The sequence below is a fragment of the Oryza glaberrima genome, chromosome 12, assembly GCF_000147395.1.
Source record: "Oryza glaberrima chromosome 12, OglaRS2, whole genome shotgun sequence".
NCBI classification, from domain to species: Eukaryota; Viridiplantae; Streptophyta; class Magnoliopsida; order Poales; family Poaceae; genus Oryza; species Oryza glaberrima.
Genome location: NC_068337.1, coordinates 4,935,539 through 4,955,192, shown reverse-complemented (window position 1 = coordinate 4,955,192; position 19,654 = coordinate 4,935,539). Strand labels below are relative to the sequence as shown.

The 19,654-nt window shown below is 43.5% G+C and overlaps 3 protein-coding genes across 11 annotated transcripts; all 3 read left to right on the top strand.

The window, feature by feature from the left end:
• Positions 1-4,995: 4,995 nt before the first annotated feature.
• LOC127757507 (uncharacterized) lies at positions 4,996-7,235 on the top strand. 7 transcript variants are annotated; one of them, XM_052283030.1, is made up of 4 exons: positions 4,996-5,206; positions 5,495-5,637; positions 5,808-6,018; positions 6,096-7,235. In XM_052283030.1, exon 4 carries the CDS (start codon positions 6,121-6,123, stop codon positions 6,997-6,999), a length of 879 nt encoding a protein of 292 aa, XP_052138990.1. In that variant the 5' UTR covers positions 4,996-5,206; positions 5,495-5,637; positions 5,808-6,018; positions 6,096-6,120; the 3' UTR covers positions 7,000-7,235. The 7 variants fall into 7 exon arrangements, with proteins under 7 accessions (XP_052138990.1, XP_052138991.1, XP_052138992.1 ...); XM_052283031.1 differs by having other exon boundaries at positions 5,805-6,018; XM_052283032.1 differs by having other exon boundaries at positions 5,781-6,018.
• A 1,144-nt stretch (positions 7,236-8,379) lies between these two features.
• LOC127757506 (uncharacterized) lies at positions 8,380-11,362 on the top strand. 3 transcript variants are annotated; one of them, XM_052283022.1, is made up of 4 exons: positions 8,380-8,624; positions 8,765-9,000; positions 9,377-9,584; positions 9,654-11,362. In XM_052283022.1, exons 2-4 carry the CDS (start codon positions 8,805-8,807, stop codon positions 10,759-10,761), a joined length of 1,512 nt encoding a protein of 503 aa, XP_052138982.1. In that variant the 5' UTR covers positions 8,380-8,624; positions 8,765-8,804; the 3' UTR covers positions 10,762-11,362. The 3 variants fall into 3 exon arrangements, with proteins under 3 accessions (XP_052138982.1, XP_052138984.1, XP_052138983.1); XM_052283024.1 differs by having other exon boundaries at positions 8,381-8,624; positions 8,826-9,000; XM_052283023.1 differs by having other exon boundaries at positions 8,381-8,624; positions 9,657-11,362.
• Positions 11,363-14,829: 3,467 nt separating this feature from the next.
• LOC127758053 (uncharacterized) lies at positions 14,830-15,727 on the top strand. Its single transcript, XM_052283674.1, has 2 exons — positions 14,830-15,351; positions 15,409-15,727. The coding sequence occupies exons 1-2, from the start codon at positions 14,830-14,832 to the stop codon at positions 15,580-15,582; spliced, it is 696 nt and encodes a 231-aa protein (XP_052139634.1). The 3' UTR covers positions 15,583-15,727.
• The last annotated feature ends 3,927 nt before the right edge of the window (positions 15,728-19,654 follow it).

The following is a 19,654-nucleotide window of genomic DNA, read 5'->3' as shown; positions in this document are numbered from 1 at the left end:
TTTAGTTTTGCTCTCATTTCATTGGCACCATTAGGTTCTTCTTACACAGCTTAGCCCTTCCCTTCGGCTCTAAGCTTGCCATCCTTATCTTCCTCATCCTCATATTCTTCATCCACATCCAATTACATTTCAGCCTCACCATCACTATCTTCATCTAAACCTACATCAATAACAATAGACTCCTTGGCTACACCACCCTCACTGATACAATCAAACATGAACTTGTTGACGAAAAATCCACGCTCAGCCGATGGTGCCGGAACTGTGTTGGCGCGAACTAAGTCGATGAACACAACGACCTGAGAGATCTGCTTAGCTCCAGTCCAGGTCCAAAAATTGATGAGATACGGGCGTGCCAGTCGGTTTGATCCTGCAACTGACAAGATATATAAATTGAAGATCAAAGAGCCGATCGGCTGATAAGCCGATGGAGTAGTTCCAGCCGATGCCGATGCCGATCCAATGTAAATTATGATACTTGAGTAAACAACGATATATAGACAATCGACTTATGATAATAAAACAACAATATAATCCAATAGAAACCAATCGGCTAACAATGATATGATAGAATAAATGATCCGATGGTTAAAGCATACATTGGTTTGAGGTCCAATGTCATTAAATCCAAATGATTAAATAAACAATGAAACCTCGATTATCATTGGCTAAATCCAATTTCTATGCAATCCTTATAAGCCGATGCAACGTCTAGATAACTTATCGGCTGAAACCCCGATGAAACCCTTATTGGCAATCAAAGGTAGGTTAGTTTTTATGGTTCTAAGCACGAGTAAGGTCGATGCAACTCAAAGTATGCAAAAAAAAAAACATAAATTTCAGAGACGTCAGACAGACTTGACAAAAAGTTCAGAGACATCAGGGGAACTTATTCCCCCTCCCACCTCCCCACCCCCAAAAAAAAAGAGGAATGTGGAATGTGCTCCACATGTGGACTCTCGGAGTTTGTGCGGTATTATTAGGGGTGGAAACGAGCCGAGCCAATCCTGGCTCGGCTTGCAGTGGCTCGCAATAAACTAGGCTTGCCTTGGCTCGGCTCAGTTAGGGAAACAAGCTAAAACTTGAGCTCGGCCCGGCTCCTTTCCTGGCTCGAGCCAGCTCGAGCTAGCTTGCAAGCCTTCCTGTTGAAACACTTCTTCATATATATTTTGTAATTATTAGAAAAAGCAAGAACAAATCATCAACATGTAAAATTTAAATAAGTTTATATATTCAATTCTTCAAAATCTTAATGATAAATTTCAAGTTGTCAAATAATAACTCCATAAAAAGTAATCGATATAAACACATAATGGGCTAGGCTCGCGAGCCAGCTCGGGCTTGGCTAAAAGGAGGCTTGGGCTTGGCTCGTTTGGTTAACGATCCGAGCCAAGCCAACCAAGCTCGAGCCAAGTGTTACGCCCCGAAGTTTCCACCTTTCTAGCTTTAAAATCCGTTTAATAAATTGCCTGAAGAAATGGTTTAATTTAACCTAGAGATGAACCTTAATCAATAAATGCGATTAATAATTGAAAAGGGCATGGTGGGATTTTTCTTGAGTTCACCATGCCACAATACATTAACAGGATTTTTAGCGGAATTTTCAGAGCCTCGAAAATAATTTTAACCAATTATAATCAATTCTATGCAATATATAAATCCCAGGAAAATCCTTTTCCTTTTTCCTCTTTTTCTTTTCTCTATCTTCCTTTCTTGGGCCGTCGGCTCACTCCTTCGGCGCCTTCCCTATTCTTGCTGGGCCGGCCCATGGCCGTGTCCCATTCGGCGCCGCATCCTTCCGTCTTAGGGTCACCAACTAGTGGGACCCACCTGTTGGCCCCTTCTTCCACCTCCAGCCAGCGGCAACCGCCGCTGCTGTCCACCTTCTCCGCCTTCCGTGCCCCACTCCACACCGCGCCCACATCTCTGCCCACTACTCCGATTTTCCCGCACGCGCGCCTCCCCGCAATGGCCGAATTTGGCTTCGAATCCCCTCCTCTCTCTCTCTGCACCTCCCCATGTCGCCGGCGCAATAGGCCACCCTCCTGGCCACATCCGCCTCTCCCTCGCCTATAAAACGCCTCCCCTGAGCCCCATTCTCTTTTTCCGCGCTCACCGCCTTCTCCCGCGCTCTTCCCATGCCAACCCGAGCTCCGCCGCCTGCCGTCGATCTCTGACCGCTGCTAACCACCGCTAGAGCCGCCGCCACGCCATGCCAACACTGCCTCTAGCTTCGCCGCTGCGAGAGCTACCTCGGCCGCCGCCTCCCGTCGCTGGAACCCCACCAAAACCCCATTTCCCTCGTCCTCCGGTGAGCCCGCCATTTTTCTCCATCTCTGGCCAGCGATGCAAGCCGTCGTGGTCGTCCTCTCCACTACTAATCCCTCTCCGCTCTCTCCTTAGGTGTCGTCGGCGCCCGTCCGCCCCTTCGCGTCGGTGGGTCGTCGCCGCCGCCTTCATCTCCCGCTCCGGCCGCCGTGCTCACCGGGGAAAACCCCCTCCCCCTCCTTTCTTCTCCCTCTCCCGTGTGCGCCGCTGCTTCGGGCATGCGCCACCGCCTTCCGCTCCGCCGATCGCCACTGGTGACCGTGCCGCCGCCCTCGCCATAGCCGGTCGGCCGGCTTGAAGCTGAGGCCGAGCCTGGCAGCTGCTTCCCGCCGCCGTCCGATCGGCCAAAGGCCGATCTGGAACGTCGGTCCCGTGGACCGGCGGTGGACCGCCCACGTGGTCCCGGTCCACGGTGGACCGACGTCCTGGTGCCGCTGTCAAATGGGGCCCACCAGCTGGCGCCACTCCCCCCCTCCCCGAGCCACTGACATGCGGGGCCCGCTTGCCGGCACCGCCCCCTCCTTTGCTGACGTCAGTCCTAGGTATTACCGTGCAATAAATCAATTAAGGCTTTTCCATTTATAGTAAAAACACAGATAATCTTCTAAAAATCATAACTAATTCATCCGAGCTCCATTTAAGTCCATTTAAGTCTCAATAAATTCATAAAAATCCCTAGAATCCATTAAAATGGTTTTATTTCCTGTTTCAGTAGACTTATAGCATGTTTTGCTTGTGTGCTTTGTTTGTCACATAGATTCCGGTCGTTTCGTCACTCCGCGATACATCAAGTTCGTTGTAGAAGTCTCATAAGTGCGAGAGCAAGGCAAGTCATGCATTACAATTGATCATATTGTACTTGGTTTACAAATGTCCCACTTTCTATTAAATGTTGCATTATTTTACAATGTCATGTGGGATGGATCATATTACTCGGCCATATATTGTGTCCCTTATGTCATTGATAACTTGGGTATTAATTTGATTAGATGTTGGTTTAGGAAATGGTTAGCCATGCTTAGATCCACTAGTTCACATAATGTGATAATTACATTATTAGACACTTAGTACCATGACGAGCTGCGTGCTCGAGACATCCGACCATGTTTCATTAGTCGTAATTATCCAATTAAAATGCGACTGAATGGTGGGCTGTGGGTGCATGGTTTTGCTGGTTGCACCCATGGCATTTAAGTACCGGTTCACAGGAAACCCTGGAAGACTTATTGTGCTTACCACAAGCGGGAGTGGGTAACTGCTTAACTTGTAGTATAGCTTGACCCTTTCCTAGGCACCGGTGGCGAGGGTGGGCGTGATGGAGTTGGGTCAGCCGGGGTGTCCGGTTGTCCAGCTTCCAGATTCACCGCGGCGCACAGGGGGACTGCCCACTGCCTGTTTAGGAGTGGGGGTGAAACCTCATCATGGTGTGGATGGTTATGGGAGGGTTATGCGATGGGTCTCGTCACGATTTCCCCCTTTGTAGTAACATAGTGGTACTGCAGGACATGGCAACATGTGTGGAATCGTGTCTTGTGGGTACAGTTGTACAGCTCTGACCAGAGTAAAACTATTCGAATAGCCGTGCCCGCGATTATGGGCGATCAACCAGATTCACCGTGATTAGTCCCATCCCTAATAGTTGGCTTGATGAATTGGTGTTGTTTAGGTGGTTGGTTGGGTCTGTTGCAACGTGGTGTAGCGTTGGACAATGATGATTAATATTGCTTAATTTACCTCAACAGCTTTACTGTTTTTAAATGCCTGCTTTATGCAAATGAACCTTTAGCCTCCTTTGTATACATCTTGCATCATACCTCCTCTTCCGGTATGATTTGCTGAGTACAGTGGGTAGTACTCAGTCTCTCTCTTCCCCACACCAGAGCTGGAGTTTTCTCAGCTGGAGCTTTCTCGAAGAAGTCGACTTCGTCGCTGCCGTCAAGGATGCCCGTGGAGTGGAGTCGTCACGCCGCTGAGTCAAGGATCCATGCGAGAGGCAGCAATTAATAAGGTGCAATTAATAGGGGCAAATTAGTCTTTAATGTTAAAATGGTAAAACTTTACCATACATCTGAACACCAACTTATAAAATTCCAATATCAAATCTTTTGCCACCAAAACTTTTGCAAAAAAAAAAAAAATACCGGAGCAAATTTATCTAAACATGGCCTTGTTCATTTCATCGTTCTTCGTTAGTTGTCATATACAAATATCCATAAATGACACAGCAGTTATTGTAATGAGGTAACCTAAGAAAAACAAGATTGCTCTTCGGTTGGGTTAATCTTAATTTCAGGGTGTATTTAGTTTGCGAAAAGAAAATTTTTAGATGTCACATCAGACATTTGACTGGATATCGGAAGGAGTTTTTGGACACGAATGAAAAAACGAATTTTATCCTGGAAACCACAAGATGAATTTATTAAACCTAATTAATCCGCCATTAGCATTTATAGGTTACTATAACACTTTTGGCTAATCATGGACTAATTAGGCTCAAAAGATTCGTCTCGTGATTTCTAAGCAAACTGTATAATTAGTTTTTTAAATTTATATTTAATGTTTTATGCATGTGTTAAAGATTCGATGCGAACTTTTTTGGAAAAAAACATTTAGGAACTAAACACGGCCATTAATAGAGAGCGTTTGTTTGGTTTCGGTGGACTGGAATTTGATTGCGGGCAGCCCAACGAAAAATTGATACCATCGAGGTCAGGCCCATGGGTTAACCCTTCCCCGGAGCTTGGAGCACCGTCGCCGTCGCTCGCCTCCTGCCCGCCGACGCCGCCACCGCCGCTCGCCGGAGTCCCCCCGCGCTAGATTGGGCCGACCAATCGGCTCCACCGTCCTGTGCCCTCTGCAGCAGCCTCCGCCTGATCTGGTAATCTCTCGCCTCTGTTCTTGGATTGCTGCTGCTTCTTGCGTCATGCGCGATTCATCCCCTCCCCCTCACTCCAATCCCACACTAATCTGCGTCTGAGCTTAGAATCCGGTGAGTCCCATATCTTCAACCCCTCGCTGGATTCTAGTGGTGGAGCTGGATATATCTCAATCGATAAACCCTAGTATTAACTTGCTTTATTCCTCATTTTGTAATAAATAAATAAATAAATAAACAAATAATCTTGACTCATCCTAATCCAGAGTTATTTTTGTGTAAAAATCCTAGTGGTCTCCATTCACTGCATCGCCATTGATGGGTAGAAGGGGTAAGAAAGGCAGGTCAGTGATGGGTCACAACCAGAGGCCTAAACCCGGTTCCAATTTGGAGGGGGGTACAAACGCGCAAGCGGCGGAAGCAAGATGATCCAAGTAAGAATGAATTACTAGCTAGTTAACTCGCATTCCCTCAACCTTAATTTCCTCTACATGACAGCGATTGTTGATTGATTTCATAGTAGTATATGATATTGCTGATGCGAGTTATATGCGATAATGCTCAACAAATTCAGAAGATAATGATGGAAGCTTTCATTCAGCAGCAGCTAATGAGAGTGATGAGAGTGGACCTGTTCAAGGAAAGGGTGCGAGGAGTCGTGTCCCTATTGGGCCAAATCATCAGGCTAAGTTACCAGATTGTACATTTGGCAAGAAAGACGGAAATGTTGCTGAGGACTCTGCTGATAGTCTCTCATGTCTTTCTCTCGGTAGTGATAGGACTGAAAACATCAGCAACAATCAGGCTCCTGTGCGGTAAGTCCAGCATTATTGTTCAATTTCCTGTCCTTTCTAGTATCCTTTGATATCTCATACAGTGTAATGTGCAGCAGCTCTGTTCTTCATCCAACCGATAGTATGCCAACTGATGCCATGCCACTGCTGTTGACTCCAACATTGGGGCCTCCCATTGATGCTCCTCAGCCAGAAACGACAGCGGTCGTTCATGAGTCCGCCGGAGAGGCATCGACCACGTCATTTGACTGGTCGAAGTTAACAGAGATGGGGTACCGGGTGGTGGAGCTGATCCAGACTTGGAGCAGCGAAGTCAAGCGCCTTAAAACCATATTCGTGGAAGAGAAAGACAGGAATGAGCATCTTAAGACCATGCTCGGGGAGGAGAAAGACAAGAATGAGCGCCTTAAGATCATGCTCGCGATGGACAAAGACAAGAACGAGCACCATAGGACCATGCTCGCAGAGGAGAGAGACAGGAACGAGCGCCTTAAGATCATGCTCGTGTGGGAGAAAGACAAGAATGAGCACTATAAGACCATGCTCGCGAAGGAGAAAGACAAGGCCGAGCACCATAAGAACATGCTCGAGGAGGAGAAAGACAATAACAAGCGCCTTAAGACCATGCTTGTGGAGGAGAAAGACAAGAACAAACACCATAAGATCATACTCGAGGAGGAAAAGGACAAGAACGAGCGTCTTAAGACCATGCTCTCAGAGGAGAAAGTCAAGAACGAGCACCTTAAGAGCATGCTCGCGGAGGAGAAAGACAAGAACGAGCGTCTTCAGCTCAGACTTCACGGGGAGGAAAAAGATAAGAATGAGCTCCTAAAGACCATGCTTGCGGAGAAGAAAGACAAGAATGATCGCCTTCAACTCAGTTTTCCAAAGAACGAACACCTTCCACTTGGTCTTCAGAGAGTGCATACCAGGTTGGACGAATGCATAGCCTTGATCGACAGAATTACTCAAAAAGACACGGTTTTTCTGGAAATGTTATAGAAGGTGGAATAAAGAAGAACTGAAGGTGTGAGTCGTAGATTTGAAGTATGGCAACTTTGCAGTTGAGCAAGCTGGCTGTAGTGTATTGTAAAAAATGGTCGTGTATCGCTTGATTTCTGCTATGTTGCCGTTCAGCACAGGCACAGCAGTCTTGGCAGCAACCAAAGCGATTTTTGTAGGAAATTAAACTTGGGTATCAATGTGAAAAGGGAAGTGCTGAATTTTTGGCAACTAAAGTAAACAACTTTTAGAACTAAAATTCTTCTGCGTGGTCAAAATTTACACCAACTTACATGCTTGCACCACATCAAACATACGTTCTGCCTGAGAGGACCATGTACTCCCTCTGTCCCACAAAAAGTCGAATTCTGGAGGGTTGAGTTTGTCAAAAAAATCGACTCTTGCAGAAAACCAAAAACGTCCCACAAAAAGTCGAATTTTGGAGGGGGGAGTTTGTCCCACAAAATATAGACTCTTGCGCAGAAAACCAAAAACGTCGTCTTGGTGTACATCGATGGGCCCATGACCTCTCTCTCCTCTCCTCACATTCACATCACTCGAGCCTTATCCCCTCCCCGGGCCCTGGCATCTCTCTCGTTCTCTTGCGAGTTCGCACTCCTCCAAAATCCCGCATCCAGTTCCCCTCCTCGCTCCGCCCATCTCTCCCGCTCCTCCCCGCACCTTCCTCCTCGCTCCATGCCGCTCCCGCTTCTCCCGCCTCTCCTTCTTCTCCGTGTCCACCTAGTTGCGGCCACGCGGATGCGGCGGCGGAGGGTTACGGGCAAATAGATCTGATGCGGGAGGCGGATCTGGTAGAAGGGTTCGGCTCTCCAACGGCGTTCATGGCAGTGGCGGAGCGGTATATGGCTTTGATTCAAGAGACGCGAGCCAAGGGGAGGAAGCATGTCGTCTTGCAGTTCTGATCCAGGAGGCGGCGGCGACCGCGATGGCGGGTGAGGTGACTCGGATGCAACAGCGGCTTCGGAGGTGTGTAAGGCGGTGGATATGATGCACAAGGCGGAGGCGATAGATGGATGCGGTGCTATTGGCGGATCTGATGCGGATTTATTTTCTTCTTTGTTCTTGGTTCTTCTATGTTCTTGCTTGTGAATCCAGAGCATTTCTTCTTTTTTTTTCTTTTCAAATTGGAGAAATGTCTCTTCTTTCTGTAGTATAAAAATCCAACTTATTTTTGTCCCTTTTTTATGAGACAGATGCCTCCTATATGTACTAGAGTACTTATTAATAGTGAGGGTATTTTGGTATTTCCACTTTAGTCCTTAACTTGTATTGGGAATCATGAATCGACTCTTTCCGAGACGGATGGAGCCTTAATCAGAGAAGGACAATCAATCCTCCCCAAGAATCAAAATATGGAGGCGGCAAGTGTTAGGATTAGATATATGAGCGGTGTTTTTCTGCTAAAAGTGGAGCAGGCGCTAGGCAGCCCCTGAAGTTAAATGCCCCTCTAAACAAATGTCCCCAAAATCTAGCTAGGCCTACCCCGTACGGCAGAAGAGTCACGCTCCGTTTTTCCCCATCCCTCAAGAAGATCGATTCCTCCTCCACTGATCCTCTCCCCTTCCTCCAATCCTCCCCTTATCTGCGTAGGATCTCGGAAGCAGGTAAGTCTCATCGATCTCTCCCCCCTCACTGGATTCTTGATTTCTCTTGTGATAGAGCCGGATAAATCTCAACCCATAAACCCTAGTAGAGTATAAACTTTGTTCCATTAACTTTGTTTCATTGATTCATTCCCTGCAAGCTTCGCTTGTGGTCCTAATCCGGAGTTGTTTGGCGTCAAAATGCTGGTGGTGATCTTCCAGACCGGAGGAGCAGGGCCCGATTCATATCCATCATCGGTATCGATGGCGAGAGGCAGAGGGGGCAGGACGAAGGGAGGTTCAGTGGGTCACAGCGGCAAGAGGGGCAAGCCCAGAGCCATGGCGGAGGAGCCGGAGGGAGGAGCAGCACGCAAGCGGAGGAAGCAGGATGACGCAAGTAAGAACGAGCTCGTGTTAGTTACTCAGCTTGCATTTCTGCCATGTTGGTTTGATCTCCACACGTATATATGCATGTTGTCTTTCTGTGGAAATTGTTTGGTATATAGGAGTACAAGATAGTAGCAGCAAATTGTTGATCGATTTGATTCTAGTACCTTCTTTTATCCCTTAAGCTCTATCGAAATTGATTGGTATGCAGAAGACATCAATTGTTGATTGATTCGATATTAGTATTATAGAAATTGATTGGTATGCAGACGACAGTAATTGTTAATTGATTCGATGTTAGTATAGGTAATGCCGATGGGAGTTTTATAAGATAATTATTATGCTCACCTCGCAGAGGATTCTGATGGAAGCTTTTTTTTCACCAGCTAATGAGTGTGGTGACAGTGGACCTGTTCAAGGAGAGGGCGTGAGGAGATGTGTCCCAATTGGGCTAAATCATCAGGCTAAGTTACCAGATTGTACATTTGGCAAGAAAAAGAGCAGTGCCGCCAAGGACTCTGCTGATAGTCTCTCATTTCTTTATCTCGGTAGTGATTGGATCGAAAACAAAAGCAACAAGCAGGCTCCTGTGCGGTAAGTCCTACTTTACTGTCGAATTTCCTCTCCAGTATCCTTTGATTTCTCATATAGTATAATGCGCAGCAGCTGTGGTCCTCGTCCAGCCTATAGTATGCTGGCTGATGCCATGCCGCTGCTGACTCCAACATCGGGACCTCCCACTAATCCTCCTCAGACAGAAACAACAGTAGTCGTTTATGAATCCGCAGGAGGGGCCTCAAGATCGCCATTTGACTGGTCAAAGTTAGCAGAGATGGCGCAACAAGCAGCAGAGGTGAGCCACACTTGGAGCAGCGAAGTTGAGCACCTTAAGACCAACCTCGCAGAGGAGAAAGACAAGAATGAGCGCCTTAATACCAACCTTGCTGAGGGGAAAGCCAAGAACAAACACCTTAAGACCATCCTCGCGGAGGAGAAAGACAAGAACGACCACCTTAAGACCAACCTCGCAGAGGAGAAAAACAAGAACGAGTTCCTTAGGACCACACTCGCAGAGGAGAAACACAAGTATGAGTGCCTTAAGACCATGCTCGCGGATGAGAAAGACAAGAACTTGCGCCTTAAGACCAACCTCGCGGATGAGAAAGATGAGAATGAGCGCCATAAGACCATGCTCGTGGAGGAGAAGGACAAGTACGAGCACCTTCAACTTAACCTTCACCCACGGGAGACCATGTTAATGGAAACTGAAGCGGTGAAATCGTCAAAGTTAGCAGAGATGGCACAGCAGGCATTGGAGGTGAGCAACACTTGGAGCAGCGAAATCAAGCGCCTTAAAACTTTGCTCGTGGAGGAGAAAGACAAGAATAAGTGCCTTAAGATCATGCTTATGGAGGAGAAAAACAAAAATGAGTGCCTTAAGACCAACCTCGCAGAGGAGAAATTCAAGAACAAGCTCTTTAAGTACATGCTGGAGAAGACGAAAGACAAGAACTTGTGCTTTGAGACCAACCTTGCTGATAAGTACATGCTGGAGAAGATGAAAGACAAGAACTTGCGCTTTGAGACCAACCTTGCTGATGAGAAAGACGAGAGTGAGCTCCTTACGACGATGTGCAGCAGAACTGGTCCTCATCCATTGGGTAATACATTGACTAATGCCATGCCACTGCTGACTCTGACATCTGGACCTCCTGTCGACACTATGACAACAATCACTCATGAGTCCACGAGGGGCCACCATGCCATTTGACTGGTCGAAGTTAATAGAGATGGCGCAACAGGCGGAGAAGGTGATCCAGACTCAGACCAGCGAAGTCGAGCGCCTTAAGGCCATGCTTGTGGATGAGGAGGACAAAAACAGGCACCTTAAGACCATGCTTGCGTAGGAGAAAGAAAAGAACGAGCGCCTTCAACTTAACCTTCACCAACTGAAGACCATGGTGAAGGAATCGTTTGACAAGATTTTTTTGAAAATTAGGGCTGAGTCATTATCTAAAGTCACAAATGCATCAAGGAAATAGTGTAGATAAAGTATGATACTATCTATGTAATTGAGTAGGCTGGCTGTAGTATATTGTCATGGTTGTGTATCGCTTGAATCAACTAATTTGCCGTTAGGCACAGCAGTCTGGGCAGCAACCAAATCCTTGGTTTAACAAGCCGCGTCCAGCTGGTCAGTGGTCTGAAACTGTTTCTGGGGTGTTAGGCCCCTAGTTCACCTTGTTATGGATGCTTGTGTGCTCTGCTATGTAGAACCCTGCATCAGGATTGTTGGCTTTGAGCCTTTGAGTGACTTCAAAACAAAATTTGTTGACTGAAATTTTAGGCACCAAATATTTTTCTTGAGTTGACAGTAAATTGAGCTTGGATATCAATGTAAAAAACAAAGTGCTAAATTTTGTCAAGTAATGCAAACAACTTGCATAATTAAAACTCTTCTACATGGCCAAAATTGTACCAGCTTTCATGCTTGAACCACATCAAACATACCTTCAGCCTGAGAGAAACATGTATTCTTCAATAAGAAAGCAGAACAATCAATTCTCCCCAAGAATCACAACGATTAGCCTTCTGGGGAATGATTAAGTTTTTTTTATTTGAATCTCACTGTTGAAGACTTCACAAGAAAGATTCTGCAGTGACTGAAGATATCGCAATTGCTATGTTTAAACCTTTTCCTGACTAGCCAATCTTAATACAAAAGAAGCACAAACCAGTATATCAGAAAGAGTGAACTAGGCAAATACTTTTCTTGACAAGAAAGTGACTGGTAGAACTTCTAAATTTATATTCTGAGCTGATGCCTGAAGATGTTTCAAACTGTTGGGAATAGGCTTCTACCATTATCACCTGGAGAACTCCATATCTATAACTGTGGCGGTATGGCAGTTGCACTGATTGATTCTCTGTATGGACTGAGCAATCTTACAGCACTGCACGGCGAAGAGTAGCGATATCTAACTGAAGATTGACACTCAGGTATGGAATCCCTTCCATCAGTAGAGGTTTTCAAGAGTCTCAAGCCTATACTGGGATGAGTGATCATTGAACCTGACCGAAGTGACTATTTTCAAAATCATTTGACTTATCACCATGACGTGATGACTCTTGTCTCAATCTGAATGAAATTTGATCGGCCTAATCTTTCGTCCGACCGCAAATGTGCTGAGTCTTGCTCTGTAGTCTGCTCTGCTAGGTACAACTGTCTCTGTAATCTGGATTGGTTGCTTCAAGGGGCTGCTTTTTCTTCTTAACTTGTACATAGGTTATTGACTGCAAATTTTAGTTACCAGATTTTTTTTTGAGGTAAACCGCTGATAGGGAGTTCCTGTTTTTATTTAAGAAGAGAGTTGGCTCAGTTTTAAAAGGTAAACCGAGCCCAAAACCCTCACAACAGCAAGGTTAATTGGGGAAAACCGGCTTAAAACCCACACGGCTAACAAAGAAACACATGCGGCTAGAGAGAGAGGAGGAGAGGGGAGAGAATGGGAACCAGACGTACAATCTGGTTATTTGTAAAATAGATTGTTTGAAAGTCACATATAAAGCCAAAAATTGTGAGTGCAAAAGAAACTGACATTGTTTTCCTTCTTTTTTGTCTTCATTTATCATTCCTTGAGAAAATATTTATAATTCAAATATAAAAGCTCTTTATTTTCTGACATTAATTAATTAGCGACACGGAAACATGGTCGGTTACTTGCAGCTAGCGTCACAGGTACACGAGAGCTTCTCATCCTGGCAGGTGTCGTGTGGTTCATTTTGATCTCCACATGTCTGGATTTTTCACATTTTGGTTCTTTTGAAAAACTTATTTTGCAAATAGACCTCTAAAAAAAACTTATCCTAAAAATGGTCCTTTTTGGGGCGCCAGAGTGGCTGGCGCCGTCATCCAACAGGACGGCGCCAGCCCTGTTACCGTGGCGCACGCGAACCGACGTGGCAGGAGGAGGGCGCCAGCCATGCTGGCGCCGCCCCAGGGAGGATGCTGGCGCCGCCCCCCCCCACCCGCCTCCATACCTGTTTCTCTGTATAGAGTTGCAACGGTGTCATTTTTATTTTATTTTTTCGGATGTTTTTTCACACTCAGGATCACGATACAACCAACCACAAAAAAAAATTTAAACTCGAACTACCACTTAGCTAAGTCTGAAAATAGCTAGCATACCACTTAGTCTACTTCGCACCTTCACTAAAATTAGACCATAACTTCTTTAGTAAAACCCTTTGATCAGCATGTTAAACATAATACACTCTACCACTATATGAAATTACTTAATCTAATTCAAAATATAACCACATGAAATGGCAGATATAAGTTAAACAGTACAGAGAAATGCAATTTTTTTATTTTTATTTCATTTTTTTGATAGTTTTTTCACACTTAGGAGAACATAGGAACCAACTGTATAAAAAATAAACTCAAACGGACAAAATATGTGACTTGTAGAATTTTCCAAAACTCTACCGAAACGGACAAAATATGTCATCTATTAAAATAGGCGTAACTTTCTCATACGGACTCGGAATCAGGCAAATAATATGCACGGACATCTACAGAAAAAGTTACATCCGTTTCTCCCCCGCTTCGCTGGGTTCGGCGATATTAAAACCTCCAAATTCCGCTTGCAAGATTGTATTTTTGAGGAGCGAAGTTTTTCGGTAGAGCTTTGGAAAATTCCACATGCCACATATTTTATCCGTTTGAGTTTATTTTTTATATGGTTGGTTCCTATGAGTTCCTAAGTGTGAAAAAAATATCAAAAAAATAAAATAAAAATAAAAAAGTTGCACATCTCTCTCCACTGCACTAGTTCGGAGAGAGATGAGAGGAGAGGAAAAATTCTACAGGTCACATATTACGTCGATTTGAATTTATTTTTTCTATGGTCAGTTCTTATGTGTCCTTAAGCGTGAAAAAATATAAAAAAATAAAAGAAAAATAATTTTTTTTTGGGGGGGGGGGGGGGGAGGGAGGCGCCAGCCACTCTGGCGCACTCCCCCTAGCCACCTCAGCATCGCCCCGCCACGTCAGCAGGGGGACGGCGCCAGAGAGGCTGACGCCGTCCTGTTGGAAGTTTTGTAAGATAATTATGCTCACCACGCAGAGGATTCTGATGGAAGCTTTCATTCACCAGCTAATGAGAGTGGTGACACTGGACCTGTTCAAGGAGAGGGCGTGAGGAGATGTGTCCCAATTGGGCCAAATCATCAGGCTAAGTTACCAGATTGTACATTTGCCAAGGACTCTGCTGATAGTCTTTCATTTCTTTCTCTCGAGATTGAGGACTGCAGCAACATGCAGGCTCCCGTTCAGTAAGTCCTACTTTATTGTTGAATTCCCTGTCCAATATCCTTTGGTTTCTCATTCGGTATAATGTGCAGCAGGTTTGGTCCTCGTCCAGCCGATAGTAATGCCATGCCACTGCTGACTCCAACATCGGGACATCCCACTAATCCTCCTCGGCCAGAAACAACACTAGTTGTTCATGAGTCCACCGGAGGGGCCTCGAGCTCGTCATTTGACTGGTCGAAGTTAGCAGCGATGGCGCAACAGGCAGCAGAGGGGATCCACACTTGGAGCAGCGAAGTCGAGCGCCTTAAGACCAACCTCACGGAGGAGAAAGACAAGAATGAGTGTCTTAAGATCATGTTCGTGGAGGTGAAAGACAACAACGAGTGCCTTAAGACCATGATCGCAGAGGAGAAAGACAAATATGAGCACCTTAAGACCATGCTCGCAGATGAGAAAGACAAGAACGAGCGCCTTAAGGCCATGCTTGTGGAGGAGGAGGACAAAATCGGGCACCTAAAGGCCATGCTCACTGAGGAGAAAGACAAGTGTGAGCGCCTTAAGACCATGCTCGCTGATGAGAAAAACGAGAACGAGCGCCTTAAGATCAACCTCGCAGAGGAGGAGGACAAGGATGAGCCCCTTAAAAGCATGCTCCTGGGTGAGGAAAACAAGAATGAGCGCCTTAAGACCATGTGCAACAGCTCTGGTCCCTGCCCATCCTTTGCATCGACTGATGCCATGCCACTACTGACACCGACATCTGGACCTGCCGTTGATGCTCCTTGGCCAGGAATGACAACAGCCATTCGTGACTCCGCGGGAGGGGCCCTGACCAAACCAATTGACTGGTCGAAGTTAACAGAGATGGCGCAACATGCGGTAGAGGTTATCCAGAGACAGACCAGTGAAGTCGAGCGCCTTAGAGCCACGCTTGTGGAGGAGGAGGACAAAATCGGGGACCATAAGACGATGCTCGAAGAGGAGAAGGACAAGTACGAGCGCCTTAAGACCATGCTTGCGGAGGACGACAAAAACAGGGACCTTGTGTCCGTGCCCGCGGAGATGGAGAAGAATGAGTGCCTTCAGACCATGCTCACAGAGGAGAAGGACAAGAACGAGCGCCTTAACACCATGCTCGTGGAGGAGAAAGACAAGAACAAGCGCCTTCAACTTAGTCTTCACCAAGCGAACACCAAGTTGGGAAGTTTCTATAAGATGATTGAAGAAGTGTTTCATAATTTTGACATGAAAAAATCGTCAAGGAAAAAGTTGTAAATAAAGTATGGTACGATCTATGTAGTTGGGTATGCAGCTGTAGTATATCGTCATTGTTGTGCATCGCTTGATTTCTGCTAATTTGCCGTTCGGCACAGCAGTCTGGGCAGCAACCAAAGCCTGGATTATACCTAGCCGCGTCAAGACCGAGATGAAGGAGAAAGCAATCCAGGTGGTCAGTGGTCTACTGGTCTGATACTTTTTCTGGAGTGTTAGGTCCATAGTTCACCTTGTTATGGATACTTGTGTGCTGTACTATGTACAGCCCTGTATCAGGATTGATGGCTTCGAGTAACTATTTTTTCTTAGTAACTTTAGAACAAAATTTGTTGACAGAAAATTTTAGTTGCCAAATATTTTTCTTGAGTTGACAGTTAATTGAACTTGGATAATCAATTCTTCACAAGAATCACAATGATAATCCTTCTGGGGAATGAAGAGTATTTTCTTTGAGTTAAGCTGTTCTAGGCTTCACATGAAAGATTCTTTACTGATTGAAGATTGCAGTTCTATGTTTAATCCTTTTCTTGGCTAGCCAAGCTTTTTTCTTCATGCATAAGAAGCATAAACCAGTATATCAGAAAGAGTGCAATAGATAATACTTTTCTTGACAAGAAAGTGACTTGTAGAACATGTAAAATTGGATGGTCATTTACGTTCTGGGCTAAAGCCTGAAGATGATTCAAACTGAAGATTGAGCTCAAGCCTGAAAATTGTACAACTCCAGTTGATAGTTGGGGTTGCAATTCAGAGTTGAAGTGTAGAGGAAAGGGAACTCTAAATGGGATGAGGTTTCCAATATTCCTCAAGTGAAAATAGGTACCTCCAACATAGTATTTTACTTCCAGTCTATAAGCTGCTTTGATCCACAATTTACTGACCATTTTTCTGTTTTCAGTTTCATACTGGTTGGTGCTACACGTTTCTTATTTATTACGCATCCTTTCCTTTCTACTGTTCTTTAGTCAAATGGTATTTAGCAGTGTTTTTTACTGCTCTTTGTTTCTTTTCGTTTATTCTGCAAACTTGCCATTGTGTTGTCTTATGCCTGTTAAGTGTCAGCCCCTTTCTTTAACTTTATTTATAAACATGACTTCAAATTTGTTTCTGTGATTATTTGCAAAAAAAAAAAAAAAATCTGTGAAAGTCTTGAGAAGGATAAACATTTCCCTTGCAAAGGAATTTCCATTGTAATTGTGTATTTCACAAACAGTGAGGGTTAAATGTTGTATCCACATTTTCTTTCTGGGCCTCTGTAAGCAATTGTCTATGCTACTGTCTTTGCCTTAAGATCATATTTTATATTTTCCAATGTTCTTAAGTTTCGTTGTATAACCAATTAATTTACTCCTGACACTCATCGATGGATGAACTACAAAACCTCTGATAAGATATTCATGTTTAATCATGGGAAAGGAATGCAGCAAAAGGACTTAAAATATGCTGTGGTAAGTCATTTTGAAGAAAGATGAACAATCTATGTGCTCCCTTTTGCTTTTTTTAGATAATGAGAAGAATTTCATTGAAATGAAATTACACCCGGCAAACGCATCAACTAGGGATGCACACAACCTGAAAATGAAAAAAAAAAGATATATACTTTTCTTAACAGGAAATAACTTCTAGGACTTGATAATGGCAGTCATCTTAGTAGATTACCAAGTTGAATTCCAGAGGAATTCGTCATGGCACGGCGCACACCATCGAGTGCCAATTCAGTAGATGAATTAAACTGGCTAAGAATTGCAACAGATATGCAAATCAGTAACATTGCCAAATGTTAATTACAAATTTATAGGTCTTAATCTTCTGCGTGCATGTCAACCTCTATGACTGTATCTTCATGGATGAGTTCACCTCGTCCATCAATAATCTTCTGAAGCCGGCATGTAAATTATAACTATATCCAGAGACTTATGAGCATGCATGAAGCAGTCCCCTGATGTTTGGTTTTGTATTCACCTGACTGTCTGAAGTGTTGGTTAATTTACCATAATTATCTTATAGATAAGGACAGTGAAAGCTATAGTTAGACTGCCACATCATGCATATAGACCAGTTCTCTGATTCATGTGCTTATTACTGTAATGTTTCTTATCTTGTAGTTTGCCGGATTAGTAGTTTTTGATGCAGTCACTCCAATTGCGATGGTTTGGAAAAGCATAGACGCTACAGTTTTGATTATTTTGCCTCAGGTAGAAACTAGAAACATGGATTTAATTAGGTGGACACAGTCTTTTCTTAGCCTGTTCTTGTTATGTTGCTTCTTGATTGGTATTGATATGGTCCATTAAATTTTTTTTTTGCCCTTTGTAATTATTTGCGGTGAGCCTATATTGTCATCAGATCTCTGAACTCTTCAAATCTATCGTAATGTATATATTCATTCATGATTCATGGCATACATGCAAGCATGTGAATGAACTAGCTTGTGTATTACTAATGGTGCCTTTGTTGATTAGGATATACTTAAAATTAATTTATTTATGTTCTTTTTCTCTGCTAATTGGCAATTCTCTTTAATTTGCTATTTTCTGCATAATAACTTTTTAATAATAGATAGAGATCCGGCATCTATATCCACAAGTGGATATATACAACCCAAAAGTTATAATCAGGGGTACTTAGACCCTAAGCTTAAAAATTGAGGAGAAAAAGAAAAAGAGTTGCTCCCTTCGTTTCATATTATAAGTCGTTTGATTTTTTTTCCTAGTCAAACTTTTTTAAATTTGACTAAATTTATAGAAAAATACAGTACTCCATCTGTTTCATATTATAAGTTGTTTGACTTTTTCTCTAGGAGTTGTTTAGATTAATGCCATTTTCAATCGTACCATTTTTTTTTTGACAAAGTTGTAAAAAAAAACCTACATTTAGTTTGTTGTCAAACTTTGATAAATACATAAGAAATCATGTCAAAATTTTGGTAATATTACCAACTTGATAAGATTTATTTTGGTTACAATCTAAACAACCCCATAGTCAAACTTAGTTTGACCAAGTTTATAGCTAGAAAAATATAGTAGTAATTTCAACACAAAACAAACAAATTATCAAAATATATTCAATATTAGATTTAATGAAACTAATTTAATATTTTAGATGTTACTAAACTTTTCTACAAACTTAGTCAAACTTAATAGAAAAAAAAAGTCAAATGACTTATAATATAAAATGAAGGAAGTAGTAGACTAAGAGCAGGTATAATAGCAAGCTATAAGCCAGCTATAACCACATATCAAAAAGAACAGAGAGGAGAGAGAAGAAAGCGGGCTACAGATTTGCAGCCGGCTGCAACACGGACTCCAAGACGTATGTGTATGAGAGGTGGGACCGGGTATTAATGGTGTAGTATATTTTTATATTTAACTATTGTATGAATGTGCTATTATATTAGCTATAGTCGTTGTTTTGGAGCCAACAGTTGGCTATACTATTAAACTTGCTCTTAGCTAACTACTAGCTCCAAAGCATCTATAACCAATGTAATAGCTAATTCATACAATAGTTGCTTACTATACTATTAATATCTGGTCCCACCTGTCATATACACATTACGTCTTGAAGTCCGTGCTGCAGTTAGCTACAGATCTGTAGCCCGCTGCTCTTATCTTTCTTCTTTTATCTCTTAAAATTATGTTTATAGCTGGTTAGCCTGCTATTGTACCTGCTCTTAAGGGGAAAAAACTTGAAGACCTTGCTAATCCTTGCAACAACTTAACGATACACCACATCGCTCGTTTATCTAGAAATATTGATGTTAGAATTGTCCTTTCTAACATCAATTATTGTATAAGTGCATTTTGAAAGAGTATAAACGAAAGCATTGAAATGGGCTCACTTATCTGGGGCCATTTGTTGTTGTTGGTAGATGTGTTGCTTACCCTGGAATTGTTCGGCACTTCAGCTATATCTTGGTGCTTACTCATTTCTCTTTTTTATGGTTTGTCCACTTATTAGTGTCACAGTTAGATAGCTCACTCAAGAAGACTCGGTATAATGATAGTTACATACTTGCACCCAATTTTTTTTCAGACTGAAACATTCTACATCGCTATAGCCATGCATTGGC

Excerpts from the sequence above, each read along its gene's own strand:
- LOC127757507 (XM_052283030.1), top strand. The coding sequence starts at position 6,121 with ATGCCAACTGATGCCATGCCACTGCTGTTGACTCCAACATTGGGGCCT.
- LOC127757506 (XM_052283022.1), top strand. The coding sequence starts at position 8,805 with ATGCTGGTGGTGATCTTCCAGACCGGAGGAGCAGGGCCCGATTCATAT. Across the intron at positions 9,001-9,376 it reads GAGGAAGCAGGATGACGCAA|CTAATGAGTGTGGTGACAGT; the intron begins GTAAGAACGAGC and ends TTTTTTCACCAG. Across the intron at positions 9,585-9,653 it reads AACAAGCAGGCTCCTGTGCG|CAGCTGTGGTCCTCGTCCAG; the intron begins GTAAGTCCTACT and ends TATAATGCGCAG.
- LOC127758053 (XM_052283674.1), top strand. The coding sequence starts at position 14,830 with ATGCTCACTGAGGAGAAAGACAAGTGTGAGCGCCTTAAGACCATGCTC. Across the intron at positions 15,352-15,408 it reads ACGACAAAAACAGGGACCTT|GAGAAGGACAAGAACGAGCG; the intron begins GTGTCCGTGCCC and ends ATGCTCACAGAG.